This window comes from Parambassis ranga, chromosome 4 (genome assembly GCF_900634625.1).
Source record: "Parambassis ranga chromosome 4, fParRan2.1, whole genome shotgun sequence".
Lineage (NCBI taxonomy): Eukaryota > Metazoa > Chordata > Actinopteri > Ambassidae > Parambassis > Parambassis ranga.
Genome location: NC_041025.1, coordinates 12545248 through 12559895, shown reverse-complemented (window position 1 = coordinate 12559895; position 14648 = coordinate 12545248). Strand labels below are relative to the sequence as shown.

Genomic DNA, 14648 nt, shown 5'->3' with positions numbered 1-14648 from the left:
CATTTTCGTCGTGTGTGTTATCATAACATACATACATACATAACATACATCACGTATGTGAGAGAGTGGTTTATGTTTGTTTTGCTCACGCAGTTCCGGGGTTGTAGAGAAGCCTTACCATCAGTAGCAGTAGAGGAGTGAACTATCTTGACGTTCGACGGCTCCGCTGCTGTTTGCAGTTACTGTATCGGAGATGCCAAGATGGCTGCAAGCAACTATTTCGGCTTCACACATGGTGCCGGTCCGCAATACAGGTAAATAGAGTGATGTCTGTTGGTATCAGCGTCTGTGTCAACACACGGATAGCCGCAGTTAGGGTGTATCTGCAGAGACATAGTTACTGGACAGGTTTCACTGCGTGGCGGCGAGGAGACCAGCTTCACGGCTAGCTTGACCCGCAGGTTCGGTTAGCTAATATTTGCTAGTCGAGATCGCAGGCCAGCGCTTCCAGACATGCTGCTTGACATTAGGGCAACCCAGTGCGGTTATCTAGTAAAAAGCAGCGACAGATGGGTTAACAACTGCTGCACTCTTAACGCCACAAAAAAGCTCAGTTGTAGCAAACGACAGGCTTGTTGCAGCCATGACAAGAGATTTTGGCTGGGGTTTTGGATTAAGAGGGCTAACCACGGTCTAGCTTCCCTGAAGGTTTTGTATTTAAATCAGGAGTCATAAATGTAATAATGACATGTAAAGCCTAAAACTTGATAAATCATTGTAGACAGACTACCGAACATCATAATGTAGCAGCATTCGTTAAGGTTGGCAGGTCTGACTCTTACCCGTCAAACCTTTCAGTTTGACGGGTAATCAATTAATATGTAATTCTGCTGTCAGTGAACTGTGAAGGTGTCCTGTTTAGTCTATTGTTCGATAGCACACAAGTCAGCACACCGGGCGAACGGGACTGCCCTGCATTCCCTGCTTATGTTTTACAGTGGACGTGGAACATGTTTACATATCAAAAGTCATTTAAGGTCAAAGATGCCTGGAAATCATAGATGACAGTTCTAAAGTTGTGTGTCCCTCTGAAGTGTGGGTGATTGTCTCTACACTGCAGGGCTTTCACATGTGTAGTTAGTTGTCATTGGTACAGATGAAAATAAGAGATGGTACGATATACTAATATTTCTCTAAATATGCAGATTAATTTAGCAGACTGGCATGGTTAATCATATAATCAGCTGTCTGAGTATTCAGTGTACTCATTCACATTAATGCAAAAATCCCAAAATGTCACATTTCCAGAGTAAACAGTGTATGTATGATGAATGTGTAGTTAATATTTACATTATAAATCGCTACCAACCACAAAACTCTGCAACCTGTAGCTCAGCTAAATCAATAATTGGGCATCAGGGGTTTTTCCTTCAGTCTTAGCTCTTTTACTTTAGTTTTGGACACGGGCCATCCCATGTCTAAAACCTTAAATATTTAACACTGTTTCCTGATAGTACATGTTACCACAGGGATGGGCCAGGCCTAACATGTAGGTCAGCAGCTGAGTGTCTCACTAAACTTATTGATTTCTTTTCTTTTCCCTTAAAATATGGACGATCTTTACTTTTTTCTTTTATTTCTTTTAATGTGATACATTTGTCCACAGTACAACATAATGAAGTTTTAAACAGGGATTATTGAGTTGGATAATGAACAATACACAGACACAGACTTGTCAACCCTGGAAATTCCATCTATTACTAGTCACACACTGTTCCCTGCTTAATTCTTACTGAGTAACTATGTTGTTTTTGCAGTTCATCTAGTATATTTTTATAAAGTGTTTTTTTTACTTTCACAGCATGTACCTTCAGTTATGTCCTCAAGGCATCATTTAAATTTAGCCCTCATGTTCGTGTCCATCCTGTCACTGAAAGCTTAATAAAGATGCTGACAGCATCAGTTACGGATGTCGCTGCCAGTAACTGCTGTTTGCATCACAAACCATGCAATGAGCAAGGTGGCTGCTGTGGAGTTGTGCTGAAAGAGACAAGAGTGTGACTGCTGTAGCCCTGCTTAGTCAACTATATAACATCCGTCATCATCATATTGGGTTGCATAATTTATTAAACTTGATCAGCTAGGATGTTGACATGTTCCATTTAGTGTGTGTATATATAGATTTTGGTCTAAAGCAGAGCTGATATGATTAGTTAGTTTAGACTCTGCGGCTCTTTGGAGTGTTTTGGCTCTCAGCAGCTAAACAAAGACATAAAATCAACCTCCTTCTGCTTCACTCAGTTCGGTGGTTCTTCACTTGATCTTGCTCTGTCATGATACATTCAGTTTCAGTTGAACTAAAATCCACCTCACTGTATCGAATTTTGGGGACTGTTATTATAAGGAAGCAGATGCACCAGCACACAAGTATAGATACCCACAATGCCCTGAGCTCTGCTTAGACTTTACACACAATCTAGACTTACTTAGAATTTGGCAGGGTAAAACTGAGATGAATCTAAAGCACCTTAAGGGCAGAAGAAACCTTCCAAAGACTGATAAAAATCCATAACAGATGTTAAAAAGGATGCTGTCTGCATTGGTGTGTGAGCAGGTTTTTTAGGGTGCTTGGTGTGTTACTGAATGTAACTCGATCATGATTTGTCTTGTGTCTACTAAACTTATTGGTTTTGTCCTTTAGTACCCAGCCTCCTCCGGCCTACTCCCACCCCTCTACTGCCAGTTACAGCGTCCAGCAGGCTCCAGCTGTAGCTCATGCAGTGACTGCGTCCTACTCTCCATCTCCAGTCCAGGCAGCCCGGCCTGTGGCCACTGCCCCATACCCAGCTTATCAGAGCCACCAGGCACCTCCAGACTACACATACAGACAGCCAGATCCCCCACAGCCCACCACCACCCCACAGACGTACCAGGTATTCTCAGACACGGTCAGTCTCTTTTTGCTTCTCTTATGATTTCTGCTCTTCTGTTTCTCATCGGATTATATCGCATGGCTTTTGCAAACACAATGTGACTTTTTATGGCATTGTTTAAAACCTCTCAGCCACACAGCAGTGCATGTCACTTTTGCTGGTTTGTCCTGCATTTGACAGAAAGTGTAAGAGTTTCTACACATTTATGTTATATTTTTTCTGTGTATTTTGTTGAAATTTGCTGCAGTAATATAATTGAATATACATGGATGAATGCTCTTTTTTAAAAGCCACAGGACAGCTACAACTATGGCCGCCCTGCCGCTGTGACAACCTATGACAATAAACAGTACTACCAGACAAGTATAGCTCCAGCTCAGAGGACACCCACAGAGAATTACTACCAAACTGGTGAGTAAGGTTATTTTTATTTACATGTGTCCAGTGTTCAGTAAGAAGTTATATAATTTTATGTTTGGCAGCTTGTTGTATTAACTGGTAAAATAAAGCCACTTGAGATTGAAAGCTAGAGAAAAGCTAGATCTCATTGTTAGTTGTGCTTGAATTGTGCATTTCCTTTCAAATAGGAACCCCTGGGGCTGGATTAGATTACACAGCTCATCTGAGACCCCATTCAGACTTCAATAATCAATCCAGCCGGATAGTGGTTTGGAGGACAGCAAAGACACCGTATTGAGTGTGGACGCCTGTGTGGAATAGCCAGATTTTAAAATAGGTCTGAACATATCTGGCTTAATAGTGGTTTCGAGTCCACTCCAGCAGGATTAACTTTCCCCAACCTGAAGGGGGTCTAAGAGAGTTTTTAAAAAACATCTCTCTGAGATGCAGCCAGTGCTAAATGCTCCATCAGGCTTTTGCTCTTAATATTCATCACACTTCCATAGTGCTTTCATTGTCATTAAAAGGGGCGATTTAGAATTATCCAAAAATGTAGCCCTTTAGCCAGTTAAACCTCCAACAACTTTTTGATTTTTTACAACTGTGTTAGCGGCCCCCTGTCAATCCTGCCAAAAAACTCTGTGGGATGGCCATCCCACAGGATGCATGTTTCATATCCCTTTCACTGTCCTCGTTTTAACCACTAGGGAAAGTAAAGCTTTTTAGTGTTTAGTGGAAAGGGTCTAATTTTATGACTAACGGACAGATGGACGAGGTAATTTTGTGAATTTTGTGTAAAAAAAGTAAGACATCAAAACTGTTATCCCTGCATTCAGTATTCTCTCTCCACATTTTTTCTATCAGTAGGAGTAAAGAGCGCCTACAGTCCCGCCCCCTCCACTGTGTACAACCAGCCTCCACCTCCACAGAGACAGGTGACTGCCCTGAAACCCTTGGCCCCCTCAAGCTCTGTGTCTACCAGTTACAACATTTACCCAGTGTCCACCAGTGTCCAGCAGCTGGCAACACCCATTTCATCCTACACCCTCGGCTCCTCATTCAGCTCCACTGTTCCAGCCTCCTCCTACTCAGGTGAGATAAAACAGAAGTCAGAAGACAGAAAGACCCGGGCAAATGTTTACAGATTTATAATCATTTTTTGTCAAAACAGATGCCGGGCTTGGATGGTGGCCCTAGTGAAAGTGAAATTCTTCTTATTGCTTATGTAACTGCCAACAGTTAATTGACCCACATCGTGGTTGCTGTCTTTTCTTTAGCAACTCTTTGTCCTTTTTCTTCCTGCTCTCTCATCCCCAGGCATCAACTACTCCAGTTATGATTCAATTGGCTATACCTCCACATCCACCCCTTCCTACTACCAGCCAGCTCAGCAGACTCTCTCCCAGCCCCAACCCCCACCACAGCAGTCACAGCAGCCCCAACAGCCCCAGCCCTCCATACAGCCGCCACTCAAGCAGCTGACAAGCTCATCCTGGAGTAACTCAGGCAGCAACATGGTGACTGCTCCCACTGGAAACACCTACAAAAAGCCCACATTTCACCAGAACAAGCTGCCAAAGCCCAAAGGGCCTCCCAAGCAGCCGCAGCTTCATTACTGTGACATTTGCAAGATCAGCTGTGCAGGTCCTCAGGTAAGTTTTGATGTATGACTGACCATTTGTATAAATAAAAACATACAATCTAGTCATTTCTGAGGGTAAAGACTGCTTTGATTTGCTACATTAGACATACCGTGAGCATCTTGAGGGCCAGAAGCATAAGAAAAAGGAAGCCTCCCTGAAATCTGGGGGGCAGTCTGGAACCAGCAATGGACCCAGAGGGGTCCAGACTCAGTTACGCTGTGAGCTATGTGATGTTTCATGCACTGGAGTGGATGCCTATGCTGCCCATATCCGTGGGGCCAAACATCAGAAGGTTAGCATGGCTGTGATGCTTTTTTCTCTCTTTCAATATTGTTGGTTCAGAAAAATAGGCATCTCACATGTTCTTATGACTGTGTACTCATGTGGTGTTACATTTGAGCTGCCAAGTCTTGGAATAAAACCTCCCTGAGGGATTTAGGATAGGATTAAGTATCAGGAGGCTTTAACAGTTGTATCTCTCTCTGTCTTTCTTTGTCAAACCATGGGATAGGTGGTGAAACTTCACACCAAGCTTGGCAAACCTATACCTTCCACTGAGCCAGTTTTGGTGAATTCTGCTGCCATTATCACAACCTCAACAGCTGGGAAACCTGCAGTGTCCTCTCCTTCCACTGCTCCTGCCTCAGTCTCAACCACTACAACACCTTCAATGGCACCTAAACAGGTGGCTGTAAGCACCACAGCCAAAGCAACCCCGCCTATTAAGAAACAGGCACCTTCCAGAATAACTGTCCTTTGTAAGTATGTTGAATTGGTTTATGGATCTGATGAAGCAGCACAGTGCACGCTAAGTTGAAAAGACTACGGCTTTCCTGTAGTGTTTTTAATGACATTAACGGAGGAAGAAGTGCTAGTAGTTTTATCCAAGTAACATTTGTCTTCATTTTTGTGGCTAAATGCTTTTTCCAAGCTGATTGAAAAATACTTCTAAAACGGATTAGGTTTTGAAATTTAACTAGAGGTAGGAATTAATTGTATGGCTATATGGTCAAATAGTTGGACATATAGCATTTTTAAATTCTTCTTTTAAATGATTGATTCACAGCCAATAAGGCAACCAGCACTCCTGCAGTAGCAGCAGCAGCAGCGGTGGTGGCAGCAGCCAAAGTGGAAGAGCCTGTGCAGCCGTCAGTCCAGAAGATGGAGCCACAGAGCGAGGATGAGGACAGCGACAGGCCTGGATGCCAAGGGGACATTCAGCCTGTTGGGCACGACTATGTAGAAGAGGTAATTACTACATCCACTACATACACATTGTAGAGTATTTGAGTGCCTAAAGTAACTCCATCTTCTGTTTGATAAATGGTAGTTTAATTTGCTTCAAAATATACAACTGAGAAGAAAAAAAAATTGCACACGAGTATGTCATAAATACTGCTACAAGATCATTGTGATTTCATAACAGATTTGCATTTATTTACCTGGTTTTTGCTGCTCTCAGGTCCGTAACGATGATGGAAAGGTGATAAGATTCCACTGCAAACTGTGTGAGTGCAGCTTTAATGACCCCAATGCTAAAGACATGCACCTGAAGGGAAGAAGGCACAGATTGCAATACAAGGTAAGACAACTACACTATCACCGATGAGCTGATTCCTTCCTGGCAGGCTGTCCAGACAGCAATTAAAAGCTGGTTTCTGGCCTTTTATTTGTTTTTTTAAGTAAGTTTTCAAAATATAACCAACCTCACTGAAACCTTGTGATAATAATTCCCACCTTTTTGTTTCATTGCATCATAAGTGAGTATTTTAATATTCATCTGAAGAGGTCCCAGATAAGTACGCTGATATATGTTGGTGGTGGGACTTTGCATTTTGTCTGGGAGGAATGATTGCACACTGTGCTGAGTGTTTTAGGTAAAGTTTCAGGGTTATACAATTCAGTCCTGGTGTGTGTAGAAGCAAAAAAAAAACATCACTCCATTGCTGTGTAGTATTATGAGAATTGACTGACAAAGCTTGGACTCATTCCCCTCGCATTTGTTCTGTCCTCTCTTCTGTGTCTCTGTAGAAGAAAGTGAACCCTGAGCTTCCTGTGGAGATCAAGCCCAGTAACAGGGCCAGGAAGCTTCAGGAGAGCAAGCTGAAAAAGCAGAAGCAGAAGGCCGTGCTGAAGAGACAGAGAGACGATGAGCAGCGCTGGCACATGGAGATGAGGTCAGACTTAAGTCTTACTCACAGACCTAAACTGGTGGCCATTGACGTCAAGTTTTCTGTTTTTCTTTGTTGGCTACAATAGACCAAAAAGGGAAAGATGTAGACATTGTGTACATGTAGGAATAACCATACTGTCACATGTACGCATAGTTAAAAATGGTATTTCTTTTATATATATATATATATATATATATATATATATATATTACATAGTTGTGATGATAAAATCAAAACCCTTTGATTAACCCTTTCCATTGAAAAAAAAATCACGGGCAACCCGTGATTTAAGATCTAAGATCTGTTTCTCTAGAAAAAAACAGTATGATAATTATTTTATACAACAAACAGTAACCTACAGTAAATTTGAATAATTTAGATGATTTCCTTGTGGAGTCTGTCAATGACAGCATTAACTCCTTTCACTGTCCAGCAGGCGATATGAGGAGGACATGTACTGGAGGAGGATGGAAGAGGAGCAGATGTATTGGGGGGACCAGAGACGCAGGATGGCTCCTCCACCTCTTATGAGCCGACCTGGTATGCCAGTGCCCCCTCTGTTGGTGAGAGTCCAAACTGCAGTTTTTCATCTTCTTACTTTATTACATTATGACAAACATCACCTTGATCTAATTTGACTTCATTTGCCCTCTCTCCCTTAAGAGTTGCGTGCGTCGGCCTGATTCTCTTGATGACCGTCACATCATGGCCAAGCATTCCACCATTTATCCAGTGGAAGAGGAACTCCAGGCTGTTCAGAGGATTGTCTCGCACTCGGAGAGAGCTCTAAAGCTGGTGTCTGACTCCCTGCTGGAGAAGGAGGCACCCGTTGCTGTTACTATTACTGCTGATGCGACTGAAGAAGGAGATGAAAAAATGTAAGCATTCACATTCTTTATTTTTGGCACTCCACTAGAGTTGAAGCGTCACCTAAACACTATACAAGTTAATAATTGATTGAGAAGCCTTTCAAGCCTTATTGTTGTTCTGTTTTTAGCCCTGACAGTGCTGAGAACCCAGCCCGGCTGCTGAAAGGTGTGATGCGAGTGGGCATCCTGGCCAAAGGCCTGCTCCTTCGTGGGGACAGAAATGTGGAGCTCATCCTGTTAACTGCTAAGAAACCAACTGTCACATTGCTGAAGAATATCGCCAAGCAGCTGCCAAAGGAACTAGCGGTAAGCAAGCTTCACAAGTTTTCTCTTTATTATTTGAAATCATTGAAATCATTTTTTTTTCCTCTATCATGTTGTCGTTTGCGGTATATATTTAAAAAGAAGAAATTGTGCTTTGTCATTCACTTCCTTATGACTTGTGTCATAAGACTTGGATGTCAAAGTACCACAAGGTTTGTTTTAGTTGTGTAACAAAAATAATGGGAACAAGACATTTTCATTCTTCATATCTTTATTATAAAGGGAGGAATGTTTGAGCAACCACAAAACCAGAAAAAGTCCACTGCAGAAACATTATGACCTAAATGGGTTTATCTCAATTACTAGTGCAGTTCTTTTATCATTAAACATCATGTATAACTGTCCTGGCAGAAATGAGAGCAGTTTGCCCTCCACACATATATTAACAAGTAAAGCATGTTCACTGTGAGAATGAAAACCTGACATCACCATCGCACACAGTAAAAATCACCCACTTCTCAGAGGGCCTGTAGACCTTGAGGATGTTAAGTTGGAAATATTGTGTAGATTCTAACTTTGGGAAAGATTGTCCATGTTCACAAATAACAAAACTGTCTCTGTGCTGAAGAAGAAAAAACCCACAAATGTTGTGATGTGTTGTTTTCCGTATTGTTTCTCCCTCCTGCTTTAGCTGTAATGAGTGTTTCATTAAAGGTGATGTTCACTGATCTTTAGATTAACTGCCTGGTTATGACACCTGAATCCTACAGAGTGAGACGGGACCTTTCTTCTTTAACTGCCCCTTTCCTTTCCTGATTATTACTGCTACAAAGCTAATGTTGTAACATATAAGGGAAGTTAATCCCTACTGTCTTAAAGAGAAAATATATAAGTACTGCCCTGTAAAGTTGCCAAACAAGGCTATACTTTGCCCCTACACTCCTCCTCCTCTGTAGTGAGTAATCCCAAGTGTCCTTTTAACCGGCAGACATTTTCTGAAGATCAGTATGAGGTGCAGGCTCACCCCGAGGAGGCGAACATCGTGATATTTTCAAGCAAGGAGCCCAAAATGCAGGTGACCATTTCTCTCACCTCGCCGCTGATGAGGGAGGACCCTGCTGAGAAGGACAAGCAGGCAGGAGGAAAAGCGGCTGAGAAAGGTTAGAGAAGCCAAAGCTTTCAGTACCAGACAACCAAATGTTAGCAATGTGTGCTATACATTTATATATACAGTATATATACCCCTTGCTCCACTCTTCCACCCATTAGCGGCCTAAATTTTAGGCTGAAAATGACATATAATGTTTGTTGGGACTTTAACCAAGCCCACATCTAAGATCTTATTTCTTTGCCCCCCCTATAATAAGGATTAATTCACACATTCATTTGTCCCACTCTTTTTATTTCCCCGTTTTCTGCAGCTACTGTAGCCCCCAAATTCTTTATTTCTTTTCCACAACATGGGAATCAAAAGCCGGGCTCTCCGACCTTTCTGTGCCACTAGGGTGTGTGTTTATTCTATGAACACATGCTCAGATAAAAGCTATAGAAACTATTATAATAGATGATCACTGCTCAGATAATGCCCAGGGATGAAAATGCTTTGAAGATTGACATTTTGCTTTTTATGTTGTTCTGTTTGTTTTTTTTTTACACATATTCTAATTTATAGACTTCCTCTTACATTTTGGCAATGATAACTTGAGGGGGAATTTGAGGTCCAGTGACTTTCCCTCTTTCCCTTTGCTCGTCATCCTTGCATCATAATAAGGCATTATCAATGGTGAGGTGCTGGAGTGTCATTTAATTGCCTCACAATGATCAGTATTGAAGTAATATTCAGATGACTTTAACTTACTTTAACTACAAGATGACTTGTAACAGCACTGTCATCACTTCCTTCAACAATGATGATCATTTAAAAATCATTGTGTTGCAAACACTCCTTCACCTGCTATAATGATTGTCAGCATTTTAATGTGTTACCTCCCATTTGGAAAACATGGTAGAAATGTTTTCTGTGGCCGTTGTCTTTTATTTTATCAGATTTTGTTTGGGTTTGTTGATCAGTGCTTCAGATTCTGTATCAGCAGACCTAGGCAAGCCAAAGGCTCATCTGAAGACCACACTGGTACCACTAAGAAGAAACATCATTCAATCAACCAGTTTCCCATATTTATTAAGCATTTCAGATAAGAGCACCCTGTTGTTTACTGTCATCAGAGGGGCGGCAATGCTGCTAAATTTAATAGCTCTGAGAGGTGTGATAAATGTGGGTTGTTGTGTTCTAAGTGGTATGGTAGTGTTGACTTCAAAAGGTGGCTTTGTTTTTGTATTTCCCCTGTAAGAATGCTAATCTCCTCTGTTGTTGCTACAGTTCTAGTGAACATGGAAGTCTGGAAAGCCCCATGGCTGGTCTTGAGAAATATTACCTAACCACTGTTATCAGTAACCACAATGAGTGAGAAACCTATATATACTTTTAGTTGGGAGACATTAAAAATGTCCCTCAGACTCGGCCCATTGACACATTTTTAGCTCTTTCACAGACATGTAAATTTTGTAAACATAACATTGTGTTCTTCCATTTTATTACTGCTCATTAAGTTAATCTCCGGCTTTGTAATATTGTTTAAAAATCTGATATATTGTTTGATCTCTAAATACTGAGGCATGTTGTGGGAACCCTTTTATCTCTTGTCCCTCTATCTGTGTGGGAAGTTTCTTTTTAAACATAATCGCAGCAGAGATATGGAAGCCAATTTCAAGCATTTGGTAAATAAGAAAGAAGTGATAAGATCCATGATTATGTTGAAAATTTTCGAAGAGGTTCATTTCTTGTCAGTTTGTGTCCGTCTGCTGCATCTTGTGCAAAGTCGAATGCAAAAAAAAGAGGAAATCCACATCACTCAGAGTGGAGATCATCAACTGAGATTATCATGAATTAATGTTAACAAATAGTTTACCTATTAATCATTACTAATTGTCCACTAGAAAATAGCATGACAGGGATTAGCAGTGTTGCGGTGAAAGCCATGTTGGATTTTTATAAATAAACCGGAATGCAGAAGTAAAGAAGATTACAACATTTTGAGACACTGAGTGATCATGACAGGAACAGACAGAGGAATGAAAACATTTATTTCCTACAGAAAACATATGTGCCTTGTTATAATAACAATAGCTCTATTTCTTTCATTAGTTACATCTGTCTTCTAATACAAGTGTTGTTCAGATCTTGAAGGGATGTGTGGGGGGAAAAAGTAGGTTTGTCCTCTAAAGACTCTTTTCCTCTGAGTGCCTCAGGATTTCCTTCTTTTTTATTTTTTAGATGAGCATATAACCCTTAACTGTAAAGGGCACGTTGGTTCTGTTCCTAGTTTGCTATTTTTTCCCCTTCTCAGAAAAAAACTATGCAACATTCTGCTCCTCCTTATTTGACGATTTGCTTTGTCTTACACATCTTCCGGTCACCACCACTCACAGTGAAACCAGTTTTAAGGATTGAAAGTGGTAATCTCAGGCCTGATGTGTGGTACGCATGGTGCGTTCCTGTCATGGGGGGTTAAGTCATGAGTCAGTTCATGTGGTCTTTTACAGGTGTCGCTGAGGACCCTTCTGATCTTCTGAATAGAAGGAAATGTCTGGAATATTTGGCCGCGCTCCGTCATGCCAAGTGGTTTCAGGTAAATGCATCAGATGTGCTTCAAGCTTATTTGGTGAACATGTAAAGTCAAATACACAACAGAGTTGAGCTGAATTCCATTTAATTGTCTTACTGAATCCAAGAGCAATTTCTCTGTTTGTTTAGTCAATAGTGAGCTTCAGGTTTGTTATTATTACACAATTACGTCTTCATTGACTCTGTGCAGACAGAATATTTCTGGTTACTCACTAGAATCCCAAATGTCAGTACAAGTCTGGAACTGCATGGATGTAAAAAGCAGCTTGAGCAGGTTGACAGAGTTAAAAAATGCAGGACTGTCATTCTGTTCTAGCTGATAATAATTCAACCATGTGAAGTAAATCCTTAAAAAAAAACGTATCCTGTTAAAGAAGAAGTGTTCTCTCATTGTGATGTCTCTTCATTTTTGCAGGCCCGTGCAAACGGACTGCAGTCCTGTGTGATCATCATTCGAGTGCTGAGAGATTTATGTCAGCGTGTTCCCACCTGGGGGAAGATGCCTGGATGGGTAAGTAACACAATCACTGCTGAAACAATACATGTACGAGGCAATGGTTACAAAAAACACCACTTAAGCACATGTTTTTTTTGTTTTGTTTTTACAAAGTGTCAAGAACAAAAAATGGTACTATGCTTTCTTCCTTTCGACTGTCTGCTTCTACCTCCAGGCGATGGAGCTGCTGGTGGAGAAAGTGATCAGCAGTGCTGCAGGCCCACTCAGCCCAGGGGAAGCCATGCGCAGGTTCCTGGAGTGCATCTCTACAGGCATCCTGCTGCCAGGTCACCACAAACACACATGTACATTCACGAAATGATGAGGATGCCATACAGACAAATACCACATGTATCACTGTAAGGGATAGTGTTTTATGTTGTGATGCTGTGACACTTATAACTTGTTTCCACCTCTCACAGATGGGCCAGGTTTGATGGACCCTTGTGAGAAGGAGCCAACAGATGCTTTGGAGAGCCTTGTGCTACAAGCTAGAGAGGAGATAACTGCCAGTGCACAGGTAACGGCATTCATCGTACATTTGAATGAAACAAACACGGTTCTTGAATGTCTACAAACTCTATCACAATTTCTGTGGTTCCAGCACGCTCTGCGACTGCTTGCCTTCAGACAGATCCACAAGCTTCTGGACATGGAGTCCCTGCCGGCATCCAAGGCCAGTGCTCGCAACCGCAAACGTCGACGGGATGTCAGCGATGCGGGTGAAGGCGAGGGGGAGGGCAAGAAAGACAAGAAGGAAGAGGCAGAGAGTGCTTGACTTCTGCCTTCAGATTGGCTAGTTTAGAGACTGGTAGAATGTCAACTTTTCTTATCTTGAAAACAATCTTAACACGCAGCTATACACATATGAATATAACTTTGACTCTACATGTTACACGTCTACCCTTGAATTAAGAGGAATAATGTGCTGGAGGAGATTAGGGACTGAAGCTTGATGAGCTGTACTGTAAGTCCTTCATAGTAATTTCATGCAGTGTATTTAAAAGTGTGTACATTGGCTCAGTGAGAAAGATCAATGAAAAATATTACTGACTGCCTCATTCCATTTCACTATGACGACACACTAATTAACAACCATTACTCCCTTTTTCATTTCACAACCACTGTCGCCTGTAGATGTTTTATGTTCTCACTCCAGTACCGTTTTCAGCACCTTAAGCTTTATTTGCAGCTTTTCTCTTTGAAGAAGAGGCTGAACTTTGCTGCTCTACAGGCGAGACACCACCCCACACTCAAAGCAGGACAGGAACTGAACTAACATTTGCTGCTGAGCTGTTAAAATAAGAGAAGATTTGGGGGCTTTGAAACTGTGAGCAAAATCAGAGAAGATTTAAGTACTGTGATGCTTATTGTGCCTAAAAAAAAAAAGGACACACTTTGTGTAAGCTTTCTTAAACCCAGAGATCTAAATCCCAACCAAAGGCCCTTCAATCAAAACACTGTCGAAACACAGCTAAACTAATAACTGCCCCCGCCGTGAAACATACAGACACAGGAACCTTTGTGAGGTGTTTCTGTGGAGGTCACACTGGAGAGTAAGCCTGTCTCTTTAAAGAGAGAAGGTTTTATATTGCACAGTAGCATGCTGAGGGAATGAAGCACTTAGGAAATGACCATATATGCAGCCATAGTTTTTAATCATTTAAATATTATGCCTAGTGAACTCTTTTCTTCCAGAGTATGGTTAGCAAGATAGGAGATGCTTTAGTCCGAAAAGTAAGACTGAATATCTACTGTAATGATCAAATAGACCTTCTTCCTGGTGCCTGCTTCATGTTGTGTATTAAAAAAAATAAAGACAGAGTAAGAGGAGCTTTTGTTGTTTGTCCGGTGGTGATCTTACTTTACACAGATATAGGACAGGGAAGGGACAGCTGCATCAGCGTGGCTTGAGTTGAGAGAATGAGAGCATTTTTTGTTTGATTTTAATTTGATTTGAGCATCATATATATTATAAGTATTGCTTATTTTATGTCTGAAGGATCCTGCAGTGTATTTTGTATTGTTTCAACTAAAAGTGTGAACGTCGCTGTCCTGTTATTTGAATGTCTTTGTTGTGTTGCCTAAAATTAAGGGGAAATATTAAAAGAGACGTTCAAAGACACGCTGTCTGCTGCGTTTGTTTGTAACCAACAATAGGAGGAGAAATGACCTGCAGCGTCACTGACGCAGCGTGACGTCTCATTAAATATAAAGTACATTTTCCTAAATGTTGAGGAAGTGCTTC

General features: G+C 41.4%; 1 protein-coding gene across 5 annotated transcripts; it reads left to right on the top strand.

The window, feature by feature from the left end:
- Positions 1-100: 100 nt before the first annotated feature.
- On the top strand, positions 101-14233 carry zfr2 (zinc finger RNA binding protein 2). Of its 5 annotated transcripts, none has more exons than XM_028404534.1 (19): positions 101-254; positions 2642-2888; positions 3164-3284; positions 4140-4364; positions 4590-4924; positions 5019-5207; positions 5427-5673; positions 5982-6163; positions 6378-6497; positions 6947-7092; positions 7526-7652; positions 7753-7967; positions 8087-8264; positions 9211-9382; positions 11823-11908; positions 12320-12415; positions 12576-12687; positions 12823-12920; positions 13005-14233. In XM_028404534.1, exons 1-19 carry the CDS (start codon positions 202-204, stop codon positions 13176-13178), a joined length of 3123 nt encoding a protein of 1040 aa, XP_028260335.1. In that variant the 5' UTR covers positions 101-201; the 3' UTR covers positions 13179-14233. The 5 variants fall into 5 exon arrangements, with proteins under 5 accessions (XP_028260335.1, XP_028260334.1, XP_028260332.1 ...); XM_028404533.1 differs by having other exon boundaries at positions 105-254; positions 2642-2873; positions 4137-4364; positions 7523-7652; XM_028404531.1 differs by having other exon boundaries at positions 105-254; positions 7523-7652.
- The last annotated feature ends 415 nt before the right edge of the window (positions 14234-14648 follow it).

Excerpts from the sequence above, each read along its gene's own strand:
- zfr2 (XM_028404529.1), top strand. The coding sequence starts at position 202 with ATGGCTGCAAGCAACTATTTCGGCTTCACACATGGTGCCGGTCCGCAA. Across the intron at positions 4,365-4,589 it reads TCCAGCCTCCTCCTACTCAG|GCATCAACTACTCCAGTTAT; the intron begins GTGAGATAAAAC and ends TCTCATCCCCAG. Across the intron at positions 11,909-12,319 it reads GTCATGCCAAGTGGTTTCAG|GCCCGTGCAAACGGACTGCA; the intron begins GTAAATGCATCA and ends TCATTTTTGCAG.